The 23,410-nt window shown below is 49.2% G+C and overlaps 1 protein-coding gene across 1 annotated transcript in view; it reads right to left on the bottom strand.

Moving 5' to 3' along the window:
- SMARCA4 (SWI/SNF related BAF chromatin remodeling complex subunit ATPase 4) overlaps positions 1–23,410 on the bottom strand; it is a 91,245-nt gene that overhangs the window by 50,795 nt on the left and 17,040 nt on the right. The window contains exons 3-13 of the mRNA XM_007460759.1: positions 23,243–23,375; positions 21,885–22,283; positions 21,491–21,589; positions 20,090–20,348; positions 16,367–16,493; positions 15,259–15,432; positions 13,718–13,891; positions 12,342–12,509; positions 12,204–12,254; positions 7,260–7,390; positions 6,967–7,068 (exon numbers count right to left, since the gene is read on the bottom strand). Coding sequence (XP_007460821.1) covers positions 6,967–7,068; positions 7,260–7,390; positions 12,204–12,254; positions 12,342–12,509; positions 13,718–13,891; positions 15,259–15,432; positions 16,367–16,493; positions 20,090–20,348; positions 21,491–21,589; positions 21,885–22,283; positions 23,243–23,375 — 1,817 coding nt within the window. The remainder of the gene's footprint in view (positions 1–6,966; positions 7,069–7,259; positions 7,391–12,203; positions 12,255–12,341; positions 12,510–13,717; positions 13,892–15,258; positions 15,433–16,366; positions 16,494–20,089; positions 20,349–21,490; positions 21,590–21,884; positions 22,284–23,242; positions 23,376–23,410) is intronic.

The raw sequence follows: 23,410 nt of genomic DNA, 5'->3' as shown, positions 1-23,410 counted from the left end.
AAATTTATTAAAAAAAAAAAAAAAAAAAGAATTCCCCTGGTTCTCCTGGGGAGTAGGTGGGGAGAAAGGTGGGGCTGCTTGACAGCCCTGCCCGAGGTCTGACTTATATTAAAAAAAAAAAAAAAAAAAAAGTGACTTTAAAGCTGGACAAAAGTAGCACAGGCAACCATTTCAGAGCCCTAGGAGTCTGAGAAGCATTAACACTGAAAAAACTGCTGAGCCTTGGGCAAGAAGAGCGGGAGTCTGTAGAGTTCTTACTTGGGGGTGCTTTCATCTCTCCTACCCTCAGCTCCCAGTTCTGATGTGAAAGTTCTCCCAGGGTGGGCAAGCCATGAGGCCTGGCAGCTGAGGCTGATGGGGACTTAGTCATTTTGTAGCAGTGGACGATGCCCAGGCCAGCAGCACTGTCAGTGGAGGTGAGGACCTCAGCCATGGGTGAGGAAAGCATATTACTGGCTGAGGGCTGTGCACATGCACAGAGGAAACGAGAAAGGGAGAAAGGGCCCAGCAGAAAGTAAAAGCCAGGGTGGGCTTGAAAATGGCCCAAACTTGGAATGTGTTCTTCTACACACACTGATCCACTGGCTGGAGAAAGAAGCCTTACTGGCTCAAGGTGCTTGAGTACAAACTGTCCCCAGTCACTGAAAGACTACTAAGTTATGAAGAAACACAACCCGCTCCTAGAGAGCCAGGATTAAAACTAAAAATGAGAAAAAAACAAAAACAATAAACTGAGCAGAGACACCAAAGGCAGCACACACCCTGGGAAAACATTCCACAGATTCAGCCTAGATAATTTACTAAACAAACAAAAACACCAAAAAGAACGCACAGGGGTGGAAGTCAGAATCCAGAGTGGCTAAAATAGCCTTCCACTAAACATTCATTACAAGACAAACAAAAAGGAGGAGAATGTGATACGAACTCAGCGGAAAAGACAGTCGGTTGAGCCTGTCTCTGTTCCTAGATGTTGGACTTAGCATACAATCTTACAAGCAGCTATTACTATATATGTGTTCAAAGCTATTGTAAATATGTTCAAAATAAAGGAAACCATCTTTAAGTGGAATGAATCAACAAATACAGAGTCTCAATAGAAGACAGAAATGATAAACTTCCCAAATCTGATGAAAAACATGACTCTACAGAGCCAAGAACCTGAACAAACACTAACGAGAATAAACACAAAGAGAGAGTTCACAAACTTCTAAAAGCCAAAGACAAACAGAAAATCTTGAAAGCAAGAAAGAGAAAATGAATCATCAAGTACAAAGGAGCATCCATATAATTAGTAGCTAGACTTTCATCTGAAACAGGAGACCAGGAAGTAGTGGAATGACATATTCAAAAGGAAAAAGACTGTCAACAAAGAATTCTATGTCCAGCTACACTATCTTTGAAAATGAAAGCTAAAGAAATACATTCCCAGAAAAACAAAGGCTGAGAGAATTTGTTGCTAGCAGACATGCCTTATAATAAATGGTAAAAGAAATCTTTCAATATTATTCAATATCTTGCAATAACCTGCAATGGAAAAGAATCTGAAAAAGAATATACATACACACACGTACGTATAAATGAATCGCTTTGCTGTACACATGAAACTAACACAACATTGTAAATTATACTTTGATTTTTAAAAATCGTTTAAAAAAAAGAAGTCTTTCAAGCTGAAAGGAAATGATAGGTGATAGTAAATTGAATCCATAAGGAGAAATAAAAACCACCAGAAATGGTAGATGCATGTATCAATATAAAAGACTCTATAAATACATTTTCCCTTATTTCTTCTTTCCCAACTTCTTTAGACTAAGTCATAAGATTATATCAGGTATTAATTAGAAGACTGTATTGTTGGGTTTATAACATATATAGATGTAACATATGTGACAATGACAGCACAAAAGAAGAACAAATGGAGCTAAGCTAGAACAAAATTTCCATATTTTACCAGAATGTAGTTAGCATTAACCTGAAGCATATGATGATAAATTAAGATGCATATCATAATCCCTGGAGCAACTACAAAGAAAATAACTTAAAAAATATAGTAAAAAATTTGCACTTCCCTGGTGGCGCAGTGGTTAAGAATCCACCTGCCAATGCAGGGGACACGGATTCGAGCCCTGGTCCAGGATGATCCCACATGCCGTGGAGCAACTAGGCCCGTGCGCCATGACTACTGAGCCTGTGAGCCACAACTGCTGAGCCCACGTGCCACAACTGCTGAAGCCCACGTGCCTAAATTCCGTGCTCCACCACAAGAGAGACCAGTGCAATGAGAGGCCCGTGCACTGCAACGAAGAGTCCCCCCACTTGCCACAACTAGAGAAAGCCCCCATGCAGCAATGAAGACCCAATGCAGCCAATAAATAAATTAATTAAATTTTAAAAATTAATTTAAATTAAAAAAAAAATCAGGGACTTCCCTGTTGGAGCAGCGGTTAAGAATCCGCCTGCCAGTGCAGGGGACACGGGTACAAGCCCTGGTCTGGGAAGATCCCACATGCCGGGGAGCAACTAAGCCCTTGAGCCACAACTACTGAGGCCACGTGCCGCAACTACTGAAGCCCACGCCCCTAGAGCCTGTGCTCTGCAACGAGAGAAGCCACCGCAATGAGAAGCCCGCACACCGCAACGAAGAGTAGCCCCCACGCACCGCAACTAGAGAAAGCCCGCACGCAGCAATGAAGACCCAACGCGGCCAAAAATAAAAATTAATAAATAAATTTAAAAAAATCAAATGATCAACTTAATAGAAAAAGTATGAGATAAAATCTAGCTCACACATGCTAAAAACTCTCAATAAACTAGGAACGGAAGAGGATTTACTCAACCTGATAAAGGGCATCCATGAAAAATCTACAGCTAACACCAAACAATAGTGACAGACTAACTGCATAACCCTTAAGATCAAAATCAAACTAATGATATCTGCTCTAGACACTTCTATTCAATGTTGTACCGGAGGATCTAGACAGTGCAATAAGGCAAGATAAGGAAATTAAAGATTAAAGGCACACAGAGGGGAAAGGAAGAAGTATTGAAGAATTATGGTTATTTATGAATGACATAATCCTGCATGTGAAAATCCTAAGGAATCAAACAAACAAACAAAAAATCCTATTGGAATTACCAATATGAGTTCAGCAAGTGCGCAGAACACAAGATTAACATTTTAAAAATATACATATAAAACTGTATTTCCACGTAATAGCAACAACACATCAAAAAATAAAATCAAGGAAACAATTCTATTCCTAGTAGCATAAAAGGAATAAAATATTTAAGAATAAATTTAACAACAAAAAAAGCAAAACCTATACTCTGAAAACTACAAATCATTGCTAAGAGAAATTAAAGATGATCAAAATAAATAGAGAGACATCTCATGTTCATGGACTGGAAAACTAAATATTGTTAGGACGTGATTCTCCCAAAACTGATCTCTATATTCAACACAATCCCAATAAAAATCCCAGCAAGCCTTTTTGTAGTAACTGATGAGCTGATCCTAAAGTGTATGTGGGAATGCAAAGTACCTAGCATAGCCAATAGAGCAAACAAGCTGGAGGACTAACACTACCTGATTTCAAAACTTGTAATACAAGACAGTGTGGTAGTGGCACAAACACAGACATACTAATCAACAGGAAAACACTGAGCATCAGAAACAAACCCTTAATTTTATGGTCAACTGATTTCCCACAAAGTTACCAAGACTATTCATGGGAGAAAGAACAGTCTGTTCATCAACTGGTGCTGGGTAAGAAGGTTATCCATGGCAAAAAAAAACAAAAACAAAAACAAAAACTTAGACCTGTACCTCAAACCATACACAGAAATCAACTCAATTATGACCCTAAATGTGAGAGCTTAAATATAAAACTTCTAGAGGAAAACATAAGAGAAAAACCTTCGTGACTTCAAACAGCTCTTAGATACAACACCAAAGGCACAATTCATAAAAGAAAAAAATCGATAAATGGATTTCATCAAAATGAAACGTTTTTGAATTTCAAAAGACATCACTGAGGGAAAAGAAAAGCAAACAGACTGGGAGAAGATGTTTGCAAGCTACATATCTGATCAGGGACACGTATCAAGAATATATAAAGCATTCTTAAGACTCAATGATGAGATAACAAACAACCGAATTAAAAATGGGCAAAAGATTTCAATAGATTTTCACCAAAGAAGATATCTGAATGGTGCATAAACATTTGAAAAGATGCTCAACATCATTATTTACTAAGAAAATGCAAAGTAAAACCACAAGATACCACTACACACCCACAAGGATGGCTACATAATGTAAAGAACAGATAACGCCAAGCGTTGACAAGGATATGGAGAAACTGGAACCTGTGAAAAGGTACAACTACTTCAGGCAACAGTTTGTCAATTCCTTAAAAAGTTAAACATAAACTTACCATATGACCCAGCAATGCCACTCCTAAGTATCTACCCAAGAGAAATGAAAACGTATGTCCACACAAGGACATGTATGTGAACGTTCACAGCAATGTTATTCATAATAGCAGAAAATGGAAAAAAACACAAATGCCCACCAACTGGTGTATGGGTAAACAAAGTGTGGTATATCTATACAATGGAACATGACTCAGGAATAAAACAAACTTTTTTTTTAAGACCTTAACTTTTATTAATGGTTTCTCCATTTATTTTAAAAATATTTTTTAATTGAGATAGAAATTACTTAGAGTAAAATGTACATATCTAATCAAAAATTTTGATAAGTTGAGTTTGATAGGTTTGGAAATATGCATATAAGGGTTAAATCTACACCTTCAAAGCATAGGATATTTTCTTTTTTTTTTTTGCTTTTCCATTATGGTTTATTACAGGATATTAAATACAGCTTCCTAGGTGTAGGACCTTGCTGCTAAATAGTGCTGCTATGAACAGAGGGATGCACGTATCTTTCTGAATTATAGTTTTGTCCAGATAAATGCCCAGGAGTGGGATTGCTGGATCATATGGCAACTCTATTTTTAGTTTTTTGAGGAAACTCCATACTATTCTCCACAGTGGCTGTACCAGTTTACATTCCCACCAGCAGCACAGGAGGGTTCCCTTCTCTCCACACCCTCTCCAGCATTTGTTATTTGTAGACTTTTTAATGATGGCCATTCTGACCGGTGTGAGGTGGTACCTCATTGTAGCTTTGATTTGCATTTCTCTAATAATTAGTGATGTAAAACAAACTTTTTTTTTTTTTTTTTTGCTGTACGCGGGCCTCTCACTGTTGTGGCCTCTCCCGTTGCAGAGCACAGGCTCCGGACGCGCAGGCTCAGCGGCCATGGCTCACGGGCCCAGCCGCTCCGCGGCATGTGGGATCTTCCCGGACCGGGGCACGAACCCGTGTCCCCTGCATCGGCAGGCAGACTCTTAACCACTGCGCCACCAGGGAAGCCCTAAAACAAACTTTTGATGTACAGACAACATGGATGAAAATCAAAAACACGCCACATAAAATAAGCCAGACACAAGATACTACATGTTGTATAATTCCATTTATGTGAAATTCCGGAAATGGCAAATCTATAGAGACAGAGCAGACCAGTGGTTTCCTGGGGCTGGAGGAGTTAGCGAGAACCAACTGTAAATGGGTGAGATGTCATTTGGGGTGACAGAAACGTTCTAAAGCTAGTGTAGAGTAATGGTTGCGCAACTCTATAAATTCACTAAAAAATCACTGAATTGTACTCTTACTGTGGGTGCATTTTACATATGTAAATTATATCTCCATAAAGCTGTTTAAAAAATTACAACAAAATGTTACTGGTCTAAGAATTATTAGAACTTTAAAAGAACATGAACAGTACATCAACTATACCTCAATTAAAAAAAAAATTAAATAAAATAAAAACCAGAAAAATAAATTATAAAAGAAAAAAGAAGAAGAAACTGAACATGTGACCCTAAAAAGACACCAGTGTGTCTTTAATATTAGTTTTTTTAAAATATCACAGATCAATGGGGAAGGGATGGACTAACAGTATACCAACTGGCTTAACACTACTACTGGGAAGGGGAAAAAAGGGCGCCATCTCAAGCCCTACACAAAATAAATTCCAGATGACCTGAAGAGGTAAGAGGACAAACCAAAAGAAAGATATAGGTGAACACCAAGCTGATTTCAGGCTGGGGTAAATACATAAAGAACACTTAAAAATCCAGTAAAAAACCACAACTGATTAGAAATGGACAAATGAAGCAAACCATTCACAGAAGAAATCTAAATAGTAACACCTGAAAAAATGTTCAACCTTAATAAGCAAATATCTGCCCATTAAAATTCCCTTTTTAAAATCTTACGGAGGTGGCCAGAGCTTTTTTAAAGCCTTGTGAGACACTCTTACCCCAGCTGAAGGGGGAGTGCAGGACAGCACCCTTCTGGATGCTAACTGTGGAAAACGAGCCCTGCTTTCGGACACTGCATCCCCGGGCTCCCTCTGAGTCACCCTTCCCGAGGAGGCCACCCAGGACAGACAGAGGAACAAGGCTCTCATCAGAGCTCTGTCAACCAGCAAACATCCAAAAATCACCATAACGTGGCATAATTAAATGATTTAGAGAACATACACAACAAATGCGACCACCTGTAACACTGCCAAAGAATAGATTACAAGGGGCCAACATGTGTATGATTTCATGCTCACTACTTCATACCAATATTTTCTGGAGGGGAGAGCTGTTTGGGCGCCTGAAATGTGGCCCCTACGACTGAGGACATATGAGTGAGGACATTTACATTTTACTTAATTAAGTGAAAGTGGAAACAGTCATGTGTGGCTAGAGGCCACGGTACTGGACAGTGCAGCTCTAAAGCACCAACTTTCAGCCTCACCCACTGCCCGTGTGCCTATCTCCTGCCCCATTCGATGCCTGGCTGGAGCGGGAGAGGATCACCACTGTGCCTGCTGTGGGTAGAGGTCACACCACACAGCACTGTGGGCCTCGACAGCCAGGAAATGAACTCTTACCTCCTCCTCTTCCTCTGAGCCACTCTCTTCACTATCAGATCTTGGAGCTACTTCATACCTAAAAAAAAAAAAAAAAAAAATCAGCATTTTAATATAAATCTCCCCAGAACCAGCATGATTCACTTTCCTTAGCAAATTGGCCTGTTTCCAAATGTAAGCAGGATCACCCCCAGCTTCCAGCTCCCCTGGAATGAGGCCGACCAGTGACTCAGGATCCTGGCTGCCTCTGGAACACGAAGCCCCACTCACCCCGGGTTCATTTCCAGCCAGGCCTCCAGCTGCCCTGCTTTGGGTGCGTCTGTGCCCGTGAGGATCTTCCCACTCTCCACGTGGATCACTTTCACCGGAAGGTCGCTCATTTGGCTGGTCTCATCCAGAGGCTGAAAAAGTCACACGTGTGACTTGAGGTCCCGTAGAGTCTATACCTTGGGCGCCCCGCTAACCACGGCCAACTGGGGAAGTGACCTCCCAACTCCACACCCAGAAAACAGCACACCAATGTGACCAGTGGTTGTGGAGATGGGTTAACTGCATATTAACAATTCAGTAAAAACATACATATAACCCACTGATGACAGTTGTTTCTTGGAAGGAACTGATATCCACGTTTTAATTTTCAAATAGGTAACATATAGTTCCAATTCAAGAGTATAGAGTGTGTACTCTCCCTCCCTATCGCCCTGCCCAACAGTTCCTCTTCACAGGCGCCCACCAGCATCATTTTCTCGTGTGTTCTCCCAGATCAATTCCACACATAAGGAACACGGACTTACGTACTCCTTCCTCTTTTACCCAAGTGACTACGCTATTCCCATTTTTCTGGTCCTTGAGCTATTCAATTTATATTGTATCTGTAGACTGCAACAAGGGTCCTCATTCTTTTCTGTTAAACAGCTAACCAGAATATTTGAAAAATAAAACTTCCTTGTAGCAACAAATATGGAATTCCTCAATTTCCTGAGATACCAATTTGGGATGAAGTTTTCCCCTTCATCAGCTCCTCCACATTTCCTGGTGAAAACCTTCAGGACGAGGATGAGGATGGAAGCCTTTGTTTGCATCTACCAGGAACTTACACCTCCCACGCCTCCCTCCATCAACACTGACCCACAGCAGAGATTAGTCTCCATGCAGGTTAAAATCTCACCCTTAAAGTGGCCCACCATGAAGGGGAACAGAAACCCCACGCCCCAAGAATGAGCTCTGCAGGCTGCCTCAATCAGTGACTTTCACCCCTGAGTCCTTCCTCAGAGCGGTTATGGTGCTGATGCCGGGATGTCCCCACACCCAGAATCCTGACAGAACTGCTCTGGGGTGAGGCTTGGGCCTCTCTGGTTTTCAAAAGCTCCCCAGCTGATCCTGATGTTCAGCCAAGGCTGCGAACCACTGGGTGAGAACAAGGACAATCAACAGCCATCATCAAGTGATGGTTCCCGTTACTAAACAGGATGAGCAGCTGCAGTGATTCCCCAACAGAATTCCCCGAGTCACACTTTCCTGCGATGTGACTTCCCCCTTGAAAGCCACAAATGGCCGTGTGAAGGCTTAGCACTGCAGTAAAATGCCAGCCCACATTTCTCTTAAAAAATTCAACTTAACGTTTCAAATAAAATCATGTGAAATAAGAATATTATTTGAGTTAATCACTATAGTCATTCATTTCTGGGAATCAGGCCAACGGGAAAAAGCGTGCCATCTGCTACGGACTGGACTGTGTCCCCTCCAAAATTCATATGCTCAAGCCCCAGCTCTCCAATGTCACTGTATTTGGAGATGGGGCCCTTGGCGGGTAATCAGGATTAAATTAGGTCATATGGGTGGGGCCCTCAGGATGGCATTAGTGCCCCCATAAGAAGAAACACCAGCGCTTGCTCTCTCTCCCCCCATGTGAGGACACAGCCAGAAGGCAGCAGTCTACAAGCCGGGAAGACAGTCCTCATCAGGAACCAACCTTGCTGCTCCTTGATCTCCAATTTCCAGCCTCCAGAACTATAAGAACGTATATTTCTGCTGTTTAAGCCACGCAGGCTACCAAAAAACAAAACAAAACAAAAACAAGAACAAAAAAAACAAAAGGGACTTCCCTGGAGCTCCAGTGGTTAAGACTCTGTGCTTCCACTGCAGGGGGTGCGGGTTCAACCCCCGGTCGGGGAATTAAGATCCCGTGTGCCATGTGGTAAAAAAAAAAAAAAGCCACACAGGCTATGGTGTTTTGTTATGGCAGCCCAGCTAAGAGAGCAAGGGGGCTCATTACAACAATGTGTGGGATAGAAAGAAAGGAAACAATGGAAATAGCCACCCATAGGGGAGGGGACATATGGTGGTCCATCAGAGCTGTTCAGTGCAGGATCTAACAGCTACAGATGGGAAGCAACTTAGATAGGTATCAATGTGAACGATGAAAGAGATGCTAGTACATCAATACAATAAAATGAAAGAACTAATGGCTTGATATGGCAAGTGGTCCAAGATACCTGCTAAGCAGGAAAAGTCTTGCTATGTGTAGACTGACCCAAATGGCCCCAAAACAAAACAAAGAGAATATAAGCACAAAGGTTTCTGGAAAGATACAGAGAGAGACATCACAGGGATCAACATGCATGCTTATGAGAGAACAGGCACCATGGGGGCTTCTACTTTTCATGTTATCATTACATTTACATTTCATGTTATCATTATCATTTTTTTCCTGGAAGTATTACATTTATAAGTCAGAGAAGCAAGCGCTAGCCACCTCTCTAATACGGTGGCATTAGAAAGAGTCAGGTAAGTGTACATGAGCTAACTTGGAAAGACTAAGATACAATACCAGGCGGGGAAAAGAAAACCACCTGGAGACGCAGGTACGGAAAAGGTCCCAGAGCAAACACACCGAAGGTTACTCAGGTTTCTCTCTGGGAAGGGGGACCGAGGAGGGGTTGGAGGAGGTGGTAAAGGCCACACCTTGCATTTACACCTCACTATGCAGCCTTCTTTCACACTAGTGTGTTAACCGAGAGGAGGCGGACAAGAGTGCCGTGGAAAAGACTCGTGTGTGGGGACAGCAACCCCTCTCTGAGTGGGCCTCACTGCACGGTTCTGACTTTTGGAACCAGGCTAGTATTTCACATCCTAAATAAAGAAATGAGGAGTAAATAAATAAAACCAACAAGCGCTGCGGGGAGCCTCACTAACGGGGGTACAAGGGGAGAACTAATCTTCTGAATGCAGTATCTGGAGCATGTACTTTCAACTTCAGACAAACACTGACCTCTAGCTAGGAGGTTTCTTTCTATTTTTTAATAAATTTATTTATTTTATTTATTAATTTTTGGCTGCACTGGGTCTTCGTTGCTGCATGCACGCCTTCTCTAGTTGCGGGGAGCAGGGGCTACTCTTCGTTGCGGTGCGCGGGCTTCTCACTGTAGTGGCTTCTCCTGTTGTGGAGCATGGGCTCTAGGTGCACGGGCTTCAGTAGTTGTGGCATGTAGCCTCAGCAGTTGTGGCTCAAGGGCTCTAGAGCACAGGCTCAGTAGTTGTGGTGTACAGGCTTAGTTGCTCGGCAGCATGTGGGATCTTCCCGGACCAGGGCTTGAACCCGTGTCCCCTGCACTGGCAGGTGGATTCTTAACCACTGTGCCACCAGGAAAGCCCCTAGCCAGGAGGTTTCTTTTGCAGAGGGGTACATGTTAGCCATTCTGAATGTACTTCCTGCACAGTCTAGGACTGAGGAAATGAGGGCCTATCTCGTGGCAGATGGGGGTCAGGTTTTGGGCTATTATAACGTGGACAGGGAGAAGGAGAGAAAGAACCCCGTGGTACTGGATTAGAACTGGAAGTATCAGTGTGACCTCAGTATTTTTAATATATATAACTAGTTAATATATATAACTAGCAAGGTGGATGTGTGTGCATACACACATCTGTTTCCTAGAGCTGTCCACTGAGAGGGCCCAGAAGCAATGTCAACTCAGTAGCAACGAACACATCTAGATCATGGTTTCCAAACATTCTTCTCTGATTAAAGGAATCAGGGCTCCTTGGAGAAATGACCGAGTCCAGGACTCGGACAGAGAAAGCGGAAGATGAGCCTGGGCCATTTTCGTGTGCGAGGAAGTCAGAAACCCCTCAAAGAACGATGGGGACACATGAAAAGCAGGCAGGAGCCAATGTGAAGGGGCTCCTACTGGTCCAAGATGGAACAATTTGAGCATCAAAATACATAATAATAGTGCAGGATTAAACTAAGTAAATCCGTTAAACTAAATAAGAATCCATGAGTCAGTACCAAGGGTTGCCAAACTATGAACAAGCCAAATAAAAAAGAAGGGAAGGCTTCTCCTTCCTGCAGAAAGTCAACTAATAAATGCAGAAGAAAAGACGAGGGAAAAAAACATCACCATTTTGTAACCCTTATGGCAAAAACTGATACAGGCAAAGACCACAGATGATGAAACAGCCGAGGAAAGTCTGAGGAATCACGTTATCTTTACATAGTCTGAGTATCTCTGCACAAGGTACTTAGTCTTTACAGCTGGAGACACCTCTGCAGCCACCAAAAGGTCAGTATCACCAGTGGGGGAAGAAATCTACGCCACACACTCCGGATATGACGCACGGAGAAGGACCCGGCGTCACTTCAGGGTTTTCTGCTGCTGTGAAGGACACTGGAGGGTCAACTGTGAAGCCTTAACAAGGGCTGTGAATTAGATCACAGTGTCGCGTCAGTGTTCATTTCCTGGTTTTGATCACTGCACAGCTGTGGAAAAGAACAGCTTTGCTTGTAGGATGTACACAGTGAAACACACAGAGGGGTTAAAAAAACCTCACGTGTGCATCCGACCCTCGAATGGTTTAGGAAAAACTAATGACACGCGAAAAGTGGGAATCTGGGTGGAGAGTATGCAGGAACTCTCTGCACTGTTCTTACACCTCTCCCGTGAGCCTGGAACTTTCAAGGGAAAACTGAGAAATAAATAACAGCACGTGCACAGAAAAAGCTCTGGAAGGAAACGCACCCAACAGTAAACAATATTCTCTCTGGGCAGTGGGAGCGAGGAAGGGTGGAGTGTGGCAGGGGACCTATGTGGATTTTCACCATTGCCATGTACTTTTATAATTTCAAAGGAAGAAAAAAAATTTTTTAAGGGTGAAATAGACCTAACCTCTGGGGCTGGGCTGGCATTTCCACAGAAGAAACCCCTGGTTCCTCACCTCGCCATCGGGTCCGATTGCAGGTGTCTGTCCTTCAGCGTTTTCTGCCTTCTGGAAGGAGAGAGAGAGACAGTCACCCCCCGGCCGGGCAGGCCGGCGCGCGGGCGCTCGCGGGCGCTCCAGCCCCGCCGCGCGCACCTTCTTCTTCTTCTTCTTCTTCTTCTCCTTGGCGACCTGGGCGGCCTTGTGCTGCCGCACCAGCTCCGTGAGGTTAGCCACGTACTCGTCCGTCTGCTGCAGGAGGTAGGCCAGGCGCTTGTCCTTCTTCTGGTCGATGAGCTTGCGGTACCCTTCCTCGTCCTCGGCCTGCGGAAGCGTGTGGTTATGGCGCGCGCCCGTGACACGCTCGGCCACCAGCGCCCAGGGCGGGCAAACCAGGCTCAAGAAGCCCGCGGGGCTGCAGTTAACCGGCAGCCGGACCCACATTTAGGGAGCACTGAGCTCACACCCGGGGCTGTGCTATATTCACAGCTTTCACATAACTACTGACTCCCCTTCGGAACTTCCCCAGTTCCCGCCCCGGGCCAGGCTCCTTGGGGACCTGCTGGACAGACATGGTCCTGCCAGGAGCCATTTAAAAGCTCTGTCCCCTATGTCCACAAACACACCCAAATCCCAACCCTTCTCTCCACCTTGTCCGAGCCACCGCTCTCCCACAGACCGCCTGCCCCGGCTTTCTGAGAACACATCGGATCATGTCGCCCCCCCAACCGCCCTCCCAGCTTACAGCCTCCCGCGGCTCCCCATCATGGTCAGAATTAAATCCAAAGCCCTCCCCGTGGCGTGCAAGGCCCCGCGTGGCTGACTCCGGGACCTCACTCTGCCCCCATGCCACGTTGTTCCAGGGGCCGCTGGCTGAGCCTCACACACGGCTTCTTCCCGCCTCAGGCCTTTGCCCTCAGCTCCTCTTTGCCGGCAGGTGCTTCCCCTGGATCTCCGCATTCGTGGGTCACGCCTACCCTGCCTGTAACACCCAGTCAACCCCCACTCCCTGGCCCTGCTTTGTTCTCCTCAGTGCGCTTTTCACCACCCAAAACTATCTTGTCTGTCTCGCTTGGGCATCTGTCTCTCTAGGGCCAGCACAAGCCCCACCGGGGCAGGGACTCTCCTTCGTACTAACGTGGCCCTGTCCACGCAGCAGTGCCTGTCAAAACTGGCCCGGTCAGAGAACCCTCCACGAATAATACATGGTCAGATGGGAAGGGTGGGGTGGGAGGTCAGGCTCACACCATCGGCGGCTCCTCCACCGGGAGGGGTGCCACCTCCACCTTCCAGAGAGCACAGAGCAGCCAGTCAACCAGCTGAGGTCACATGGTCACCGATGGTCAGTGGGTGGGCAACGGTCTGGAGTCAGGTCTTTCAGACTCCCAAACCCAAGCCCTTTCTTTCTCTGTCCTGCCTCTAACTCTGAGCACCAAAACGCCCCGGTGTAACCCTGGGCGGCTGATCCGCCCCCATGCCTGCGACACCCAGCACCCGCGTGAAGGGACCCGGGTCACGATGGCCAACTGTACCATGAGCCTCCGCATTCTCTCCTTCTCGATTCTTTCATTCTCCTTCTTCTGTTCCCGCTCAGTGTTGGCGTGGTATGTGGCCACCGCCTTCGTGAGTTTCTGGATTTTGCCTGTGACCGACCTGTGATATTCTTTGAAATCCTTGGCGTGCTGAAGAATGCTGTTGAGGTATTCCTGCAGGACGCACACAGAAGAGCAGACTGACTATGGGACAGGAGTTGCCGTGGTGTCACCCCAAGTGAGACGAAACTTTAAAGGGGGCTGGGTGAAAACCAAGGGGACGCAACCAAAATGATACAGAGACACTGTCTGCCTACGAGGCCCAACATTCTCTGCATGGACTGTGTGGTGAAAACGGACCCCCCTCCGCCCGCCGCCACTCATGCACAGCAGACGGGGCAAATGCCCTGGCTGAGACAACCTGGCAGTGTCTGCCACCCGCTGCAAAATGCACCCGCCCTCCCACCAAATCATTCACTGCTAGCAATTTATTTTAAGGAAAATAGCAGAGATTGGCCCAAAAACTCAAGGACAAGAATGCCTATCCCAGTGTTACTTTTAACACTGGAAAGCTGAGAGTACGCTGCATGTCCCCAAACAGGGAAACAGTTTCATAAATCACTGGATGCTGGGCACACTGAGATGGATACATATGTTAAAATCATGCTTCAATAATACTTTAAACAGCTCAATGTGCATGTATATATTTTTTAAAGGCAGCTCTTTAACTTTTCATTACTATATGTATATAGACAAAAACGGTCAGAATGATATACTAAGATATTAACGGTAGTTAACACTGAATATTGACTTCTCTGTTATTTTAAACTATGCCAGTAACAGACACTGTTTGGAGGCAAACTTTAGAGAACATAAATGAATGAACAAACAGAATCACCCCAAATCCTACTTGAGTAGAGATTTTGGTCTCCTTGACGGATCTTGTAACAACCTCAGTCAGATCACTGACTGAGGACCCTCCATGGCTTAGGACCCTCCGTGGCTCCCACCTCACTCATAGCACAAGCCCAAGTCATCCTCCCGGCCCACAGGGCCCTGCACGCTCTGCCCATCACCTCCCCATTCTCACCTCCTCCCACCCTCCCCCTCGCTCACCCCACTCGGACTATACTGGGTCACTGTTTTTCACAGAACACTGGGGCACACTCCCCTCTGTCTGCAAAGAGCCTCGTCCACACGTCGGTGTAGCTCCTCCCTCGGGGCTCTGCTCAGACCTCACATCCTCAGGGAGACCGTCCCTGACTGACCGTCCTATGTAAAGGGCTCCTCCATCGCTCCCTATCCCCGCTTCATGTCTCCTTACACCCTATTAACTCCCAACGTGTTATACGTGCGTTTGATTATGACCCACCTTTCCGTACTGTTTGGTTTTTGTCCACTGAAGTATTCTTAGTGCCTAGGATACTCTTATAATGAACAGAAAAGAGACTCGGACATCGTGTTGAGAGGAAAACCAAGACTCGACAGTGCGGAGCTGATGACTCAGGCACACGGTCAAGCCTGCGGCTGCGGGGACACACCTGGTGCTTCTGCCGGCGCTTGCGCTCCTGCTCTATCTTCTGTTGCTTCTCCAGCTTCTCGGTGATGCGGGCCTCGCGCAGGGACTGCCGCTTACTGCGCTTATAGGCCTTGGCGTTGAGGGCCGTCTCGAGGGCCGTGTCCCTCCTCATGCACACCACGACCTCCTGCCGCAGCTTCGGGAAGGAAGAGGAGAAACTGGCGACGGGCACAACTCGGTAACATCCATGCAACACGCGCACCTCCATATCGCAAGCCAGGCAGCAGGCAGCCGCTCCCAGGAGGACCCGTGAGCACAAACGCGTGCGTGGGGAGAACCCGTGGTGGGTGCCCGCAGGCGGGGAATGCACAGGGTAGGAGAGAGCTGCTTCTGGACACCCAGCAGACAGCCCTATGCTCATGCCTTCAGGTCTCCAGCTTTGCCCTCCCTCAACCACAAACAAACTTCCTTATTGGTCATTCAAAATTAAAGGACCCTTAGAAATTAGACCCATCTAGGGACTTCCCTGGCGGTCCAGTGGCCAAGACTCTGCGTTCCCTATGCAGGGGACACGGGTTTGATCCCTGGTCGGGGAACTAAGACCCCTCATGCTGCACAGCATGGCCAAATAAAATAAAATTTAAAAAAAAAGAAAGAAAGAAATAGACCCATCTAAGTACACTGCTTCAAGCTAGCCACTGCCACCTTAGGGAAGGCCCACACTTATTCATCCCAATGTCCCTCCACCGGGCAGGACATGGAAAGGAAGGGGGACAGTGAGCTAACAAGTGCACTTGGGCACTGAGACTTTTGTTTCTTAAGATTTTTTTGATGTGGACCATTTTAAAAGCCTTTATTGAATTTGTTACAATACTGCTTCTGTTTTTTTATGTTTCCGTTTTTTGGCCGAGAGGCATGTGGGATCTTAGCTCCCTGACCAGAGATCGAACCTGCACTCCCTGCATTGTAAGGCAAAGTCTTAACCACTGGACCGCTAGGGAAGTCCCGGCACAGCGGCTTTAATGGTCAGGGTACATTTAATAACTGCCCAGTGAGCGGCTCTTTAATCTAAGCATCAAGGCTGGCAGAAAGAGTCTCCTCCGAAAGCAAAGGCCTGCGCCTGCGCCCACCTGCCTCTGGAAGTTCAGCAGCCTCAGGGCCTTGAGCTCGATGGTCGCTTTGGTTCGCAAATCCCCGGCCAGGGACCCGGGAAGGTTTTCAAGTTCCTGAATTCGGTGTGCGATGCGAGCCTGCAGCCTAGGGCGCAAAGACAGAAAAAAGACAGGTGATGAGAAGTCTCACCTGTTTACAAGGAACCTATCTGTTCCCTTTCTTTGAAGCTGGAGCCTCAGAAGTATCCATCCCTCAAGGGAAGCCGATATGAATCATAAGACAGGAGATGGCCGAGAAAAGGATGCCACACAACACAGACTACATACAGGAGGGCAGCCACAGAGGTCTCGGGAGCCACAGCAAACCGGAAACCTGACAGGGCGCAGCTGGTTTCTGGCATTTCAGCAGTGGGAGCCAGCCTCTGGAGTCAGGTGGGCCAGGGTCTCCATCCCAGCCCTGGGAATCTACTTAGCCCGTGAGCCTCAGCGTCCTCAGCTATGAAGTGGGGAGACCCCTCAGAGCAACCCTACAGGCTTGGTCTGAAGTTCAAATGGGATACTCTCCTTACTCGGTCTTTCACACACTTATTGAGCACCTGCTGTGTGCCAGGGACCATTCCAGGTGAAGGGGTTCAGCACTAAACAAGACTAACAAGGCTGTTTGTTGCTCTCATGGAGCTCACAGCATTATCAGGCCATAAAGGAGTTTAAAAATTAAGTATCTATGGTAATTCCGGAGAAGGACTTCGAGGAGGGTCCTGGAGGGGAGGGGTCGGGGGTGGGGCAGGGCCTCTATAAGGTGGGGACCTTGGCGATGAAGCTTAAATAACCACAAAGAGTCATGCAGAGCATGTGCAAAGTCCCTGGGGCAGGAACAAGTCTAACCTGTTCAACAGAAAGAGGAACCGGGACAGTCAGGTAGATGAGGACAGAGCATTGGGCAGGGGCTAAAGAGAAAAGGGTTACTCAATGGATAATGGGAAGCCAGTTTTAACCCAGGGAAAAGATCTAATATAAGTTAATTGTAAAAAGAGAATTCAGACTGCTGTGTGGGAAACACTGCACAGGCAAGGATGGGAGCAGGGAGGCCAGGGAGGAGGTGTAGACCAGATGGCAGGGTGAACAGCGTTGGGGGGAAGGGAGCTGAGAGAGTTCACCAGACACTGAGGATGAGGGAGTACAAGTGAGGGTCAAGGAGCCGAAGGGTCCGTGGTCCATTCAGCTGCTGCATGAGAACAGAGAGAGAAGGGAAAACTGGGGGCATAAGGCCATCTGGACAGGCCATCTTTAAGCTGTCCAGATGGAGCAGGCGGGGAGGCGCCTGGGTACAGGGGCTGGGGCTCCAGGGCACGTCACAGCTGGAGATGCACTCCAGAGACAGTCATGGGCACAGATTTACTGATGCAGCTGGGGATTTACGGTGAACAAGGCACAACCCCCTCCCCTAATGGAGCTGACATTTACCAAGGGAGGCCGGCCCTGAACAGGTTATAAATGCAGTGGAGAAACAGGGGAGCACGAGGTGCTCAGGGAGTGAATCTCAGGCACCCCCAGCAGTGTGGGACAGGGTGATACAGACCTACTGTGCACCAGGCATTTCACACAGCGCCCGGTGCTCAGGAGGCCTTGGCAAAGCGACCAGCGACTACTGATGTTTGAGGAACATCCACCGCAGAGCTTGCCAGGTGGCTTTTTGAGTGTGGATGAGCCAAAAGTTGGATCATACACTTGTGTTGGAGAGGTGAAACAGCACTTTCACTCCAACACATACAATCTCCATGGAGGGCAGTTTTGCAGAACTGATGAAATTTCCACGTGCATGTAAATCCCCTGCACCCAAACTATGCCGTGTTCACAAATTTATTCTGACATAAATGCACACATGTGAATTGAGAAATATGCAAGTGTATTTACTACGGCATCGTTTTGCCGAAAGATCAGAGACCACCTAAACGTCCCTTCGGGTAAGACACTGGCTAAATAAGTCACAGTAGGGCCACCAGGCAGAATGTGTCCAGAAAAAAGAAGAGCTTATTTTGTACAAATAGGGGATGATCCCTAAGATATTTTGCTAGGGGAGGAACAGTGCACGTATCAGGTACCATTTGGGGACCATACAGCCACTTGTACCCATCTGCCTGTATACATACTCGATTTCTCTGGAAGGATACACACTGACCCAGAGAACTGGGAGGCTGGGGACAGAGGCAGGAGGGTGATCTCTGGCTGCATACCCCATAGGCCTTTAGAAGTGTGAACCACAACAATGTGTGACCTGGGGTGGGGGCGGGGGCGGCAGCACCCTCACCTGTACTCCCGCTCCTGCAGGATCTCCACGGGGTCCAGGCCCCGTGGCTTCTGGATGGGGGTGATGCGGCTCTGCTTCTGGTGCAGCGGCACCATGGGGGCGGGCTGGGCCGGCTGCCCTGGCGACTGTGTCTGGGGCGGCATCACGGGGGAGGCAGCAGGAGGGACGGCGGGGGGCGCAGGCGAGGGGCGACCCGTTGGCTGCGGGGGGATTAGCTTCTGAGGTGTGCTTGTGGGGGCAGCAGCATTCGCCATGGGTCCTGGGGGGAGTCAAGAAGCAGGGCACAGCGTTGCGTTGTGAGTCCGTTCCAGGTGGAGATGACAAGCCTGCGGGGCGTTTACTGCCCTGGGGACTAACTCGTCCCCAAGGCTGACAAGGCCTGGGCAGCTCCCCGTAACCCCCACCTCTCACTGCCACACCACTCCTCGCCCATGGGGCTCGCTTCCTCTTCCTCCTCCAGATCTCAGCCTGCAGGCCCCTTCCCCAAAGCCCCCTACTGGTCCGAGTGCCGAGTCTGGGTGTGATCTTGCTATGCTGTGGCCTCACAGGAGCAGCAGTTGCCTGCCTTTCATCCACGCCAGCTCCAACGGAATCCTATTTAAGCAATTAACCCTTCAATGCCCATCACTGAAACTCAGGGCCCATGAGGATGGGGAATGAGTCCGTTTTATCCACTGTTTTTATTTATTTTTATTTATTTATTTTTTGTGGTACGCGGGCCTCTCACTGTTGTGGCCTCTCCCGCTGCAGAGCACAGGCTCCGGACGCACAGGCTCAGCGGCCATGGCTCACGGGCCCAGCCGCTCCGCGGCATGTGGGATCTTCCGGATGAGCCAAAAGTTGGATCATACACTTGTGTTGGAGAGGTGAAACAGCACTTTCACTCCAACACATACAATCTCCATGGAGGGCAGTTTTGCAGAACTGATGAAATTTCCACGTGCATGTAAATCCCCTGCACCCAAACTATGCCGTGTTCACAAATTTATTCTGACATAAATGCACACATGTGAATTGAGAAATATGCAAGTGTATTTACTACGGCATCGTTTTGCCGAAAGATCAGAGACCACCTAAACGTCCCTTCGGGTAAGACACTGGCTAAATAAGTCACAGTAGGGCCACCAGGCAGAATGTGTCCAGAAAAAAGAAGAGCTTATTTTGTACAAATAGGGGATGATCCCTAAGATATTTTGCTAGGGGAGGAACAGTGCACGTATCAGGTACCATTTGGGGACCATACAGCCACTTGTACCCATCTGCCTGTATACATACTCGATTTCTCTGGAAGGATACACACTGACCCAGAGAACTGGGAGGCTGGGGACAGAGGCAGGAGGGTGATCTCTGGCTGCATACCCCATAGGCCTTTAGAAGTGTGAACCACAACAATGTGTGACCTGGGGTGGGGGCGGGGGCGGCAGCACCCTCACCTGTACTCCCGCTCCTGCAGGATCTCCACGGGGTCCAGGCCCCGTGGCTTCTGGATGGGGGTGATGCGGCTCTGCTTCTGGTGCAGCGGCACCATGGGGGCGGGCTGGGCCGGCTGCCCTGGCGACTGTGTCTGGGGCGGCATCACGGGGGAGGCAGCAGGAGGGACGGCGGGGGGCGCAGGCGAGGGGCGACCCGTTGGCTGCGGGGGGATTAGCTTCTGAGGTGTGCTTGTGGGGGCAGCAGCATTCGCCATGGGTCCTGGGGGGAGTCAAGAAGCAGGGCACAGCGTTGCGTTGTGAGTCCGTTCCAGGTGGAGATGACAAGCCTGCGGGGCGTTTACTGCCCTGGGGACTAACTCGTCCCCAAGGCTGACAAGGCCTGGGCAGCTCCCCGTAACCCCCACCTCTCACTGCCACACCACTCCTCGCCCATGGGGCTCGCTTCCTCTTCCTCCTCCAGATCTCAGCCTGCAGGCCCCTTCCCCAAAGCCCCCTACTGGTCCGAGTGCCGAGTCTGGGTGTGATCTTGCTATGCTGTGGCCTCACAGGAGCAGCAGTTGCCTGCCTTTCATCCACGCCAGCTCCAACGGAATCCTATTTAAGCAATTAACCCTTCAATGCCCATCACTGAAACTCAGGGCCCATGAGGATGGGGAATGAGTCCGTTTTATCCACTGTTTTTATTTATTTTTATTTATTTATTTTTTGTGGTACGCGGGCCTCTCACTGTTGTGGCCTCTCCCGCTGCAGAGCACAGGCTCCGGACGCACAGGCTCAGCGGCCATGGCTCACGGGCCCAGCCGCTCCGCGGCATGTGGGATCTTCCCGGACCGGGGCACGAACCCGTTTCCCCCGCATCAGCAGGCGGACTCTCAACCACTGCGCCACCAGGGAAGCCCTATCCACTGTTTTGACCTAACAGATGTGACCTTCAAATAAATACTAACTACATTTTACACAGAACACAGGGGAGACAGAACCCCGAGCTGCCCTGCCATCCTGCCTGCCTCTCACAGCTCTGCGAGGGAAGAGAGTCAGCCATAACCTCCAGGCTCGGGACACTGCGTCCTGAAGGATGCTGCCTGCAGCTGCAGCTGGGCCTCTCACTTGAGTCCCATGGTGGACTCATTCATTAGTATCCTTCTCTTCCCGCTAGCAGTTTAGAAACCCCAGGGTCACCGTGAGCCACAAGACAAGGGTGGGCAGGTATAGAGGGATGGAACCAAACGCAAGCCTTTGGGAGCTGAGCAGGGCCAGGTGAGACCCAAAGAAGACGGCAGAGGCAGCGAGGACGCGTCCTCGGCCCGCTCTCTCTGACCGGGCTCATCTCAGGGTCTGCATGATGCAAACTTGACATGGGAGTCAGGGCACAGACGTGTCACCAGAACAGAGGGAACTTACCTTCAGGCCAGGGCTTGGGAGGCCCTCCGGGGGGCTGGCCGGGCATCCCGGGGGGCACACCTGAGGGTCCTGGAGGGGGCATGTTGGGACCTCCCATACCTGCACGCAGGGAGAAACGGACAAGAGGATAAAACGCGTCCTGTGTTTCTCCCCTCACCTGCCTCCCTGGGCAGCCCTGGCTCCAGGGGACACACCCAACAAGCAGCCCCTCACTGTGGGCACCAGGGGAGAAAGGGGGCAGCTGGAGAAACAACATTTATCACGACAGCAACCCTGCTGTCGGGGAAGCCGATGGGCGGCAGAGTCCAGATCTGCCCGGCACTGATGACCACGCTCCTGTCAGTTTGCTCTGAGACCCCTCCCTACCCCGAGGGCCATGGGCGGTGGGCCTTACCGTGAGGCCTGCTGTAATTTGGAGGTGCTGGTCCAGGACCGGGGCCGGGCCCAGGCCCGGGGCCAGGTCCTGTTGCGGACACAGAGGGTGGAGGTAGTGTTGGCATCTGCTGCTGCATCCCGGGCATCGGCCGCTTCCCCTGCACTGCCATCTGCAGGTGGTCAGGGAGGGGCTGCCCCCGGGCCAGCATCTTGTAGGCCATGATCTGAGCTCTGAGCTGGTGCAGCTGGTTCTGGTTAAAGGGGGTCGGGCCCCTGTTCTGCTGCCCCAAAGCCTGGGGGTCAGCACCATCCAGCGGGGCGCCTCCGGGCCCGGAAGACATCTGCGGGCCCGAGGCGGGGCCGCTGGCTGGAACCGGACTGGAGGCGTGCTCGGAGCCACCGAGGGGCGAGGGGTAACCTGCGGGGAAACGTGGATCCGAGCGGTCACTCGGCAGCACATGTCCAGTAATTTTTAAGGCAGAGACGGGAACCCTTGCCTGCTTACACTGGCCCCTACCCTGAGATTGCATTCTCATGATTTCACAGGCCCCTACTGAGATTTCGTTCTCATGATTCAAACAAGAGGCACCCAGAGGGCACACGCTCGCAGCTTGGTTGGCAGCCTGCACAGCTGGTTTGGTTCGGCCCATCTTTCAGTAACCTACCAACGATTAAAGCTGAGACGTCACACAGATCCGGGCTTTCTCTGGGCCGGCCCCCCTGCCCCTCGGCTTGGCCAGGCCCACTCCTCTCACTTTTGTTACCTGCGGAGCCCCTGGGCTTCCCACCCCGTGACAGGAAGCCACGTACCCCATCGCTTCTCAAACTTCCCTGTTCAGAAAAGTACCTGGAGGGCTTGTTAAAGCTGAGCCCCGGCCCCCTCCCGAGATTCTGACTCAGCAGGTCTGGAGCAGGGCAGAGCCCACGAGCCTGCATTTCTTCTTCTTTTTTTTTTTTCAGCTATGCCACGTGGCTTGCGGGATCTTAGTTCCCCGACCGGGGATCGAACCCAGCGCCCCGGCAGTGGAAGCACCAAGTCCTAACCACTGGACCGTCAGGGAAATCCCAGGAGTCTGCGTTGGGTGGCACCAGAGCGTCTATCCCGAGGAGCCCATCCTGCCCAGGGCTTGTCTGACAACCAGCGCTGAACACAGTTCTGTCCCACCAGTATCCACTCTCCTGGGGCTGCTCCAAGACAAGACGCCCTACAGGGCACCAGCCAAGCCCAAGCTAAACAGCCCTCTGTGGCAGGGTCTCCCACGAGGCTCAACTGCCCTAGGTCCTCTGAATCCATGCGTGCGTGATCCGATTAGGAAAATGACCTCGGGACTTCCGGAGGGCAACAAACATGAAGAAAGAAAAGAAAGGAAACCATACCTTGGGAGTGCTGGTCCATGGGACTTGGCGGGGGCCCCATCCCGGCGTGGCCCCCCGACCGCATCCCCATCCCCTTCATCTGGTTGTAGCGGGGGTCGTCCGACATGCCCTTCTCGTGCATGGACTCCATTGGCTACGAGAGTGGACAACAGGGCAGGATCAGCAAGG

This window comes from Lipotes vexillifer, unplaced genomic scaffold, assembly GCF_000442215.2.
Source record: "Lipotes vexillifer unplaced genomic scaffold, Lipotes_vexillifer_v1.1 scaffold1011, whole genome shotgun sequence".
Classification (NCBI taxonomy): domain Eukaryota; kingdom Metazoa; phylum Chordata; class Mammalia; order Artiodactyla; family Lipotidae; genus Lipotes; species Lipotes vexillifer.
The sequence above is the reverse complement of the archived record's forward strand: the minus strand, read 5'-3'. Positions and strand labels throughout refer to the sequence as shown.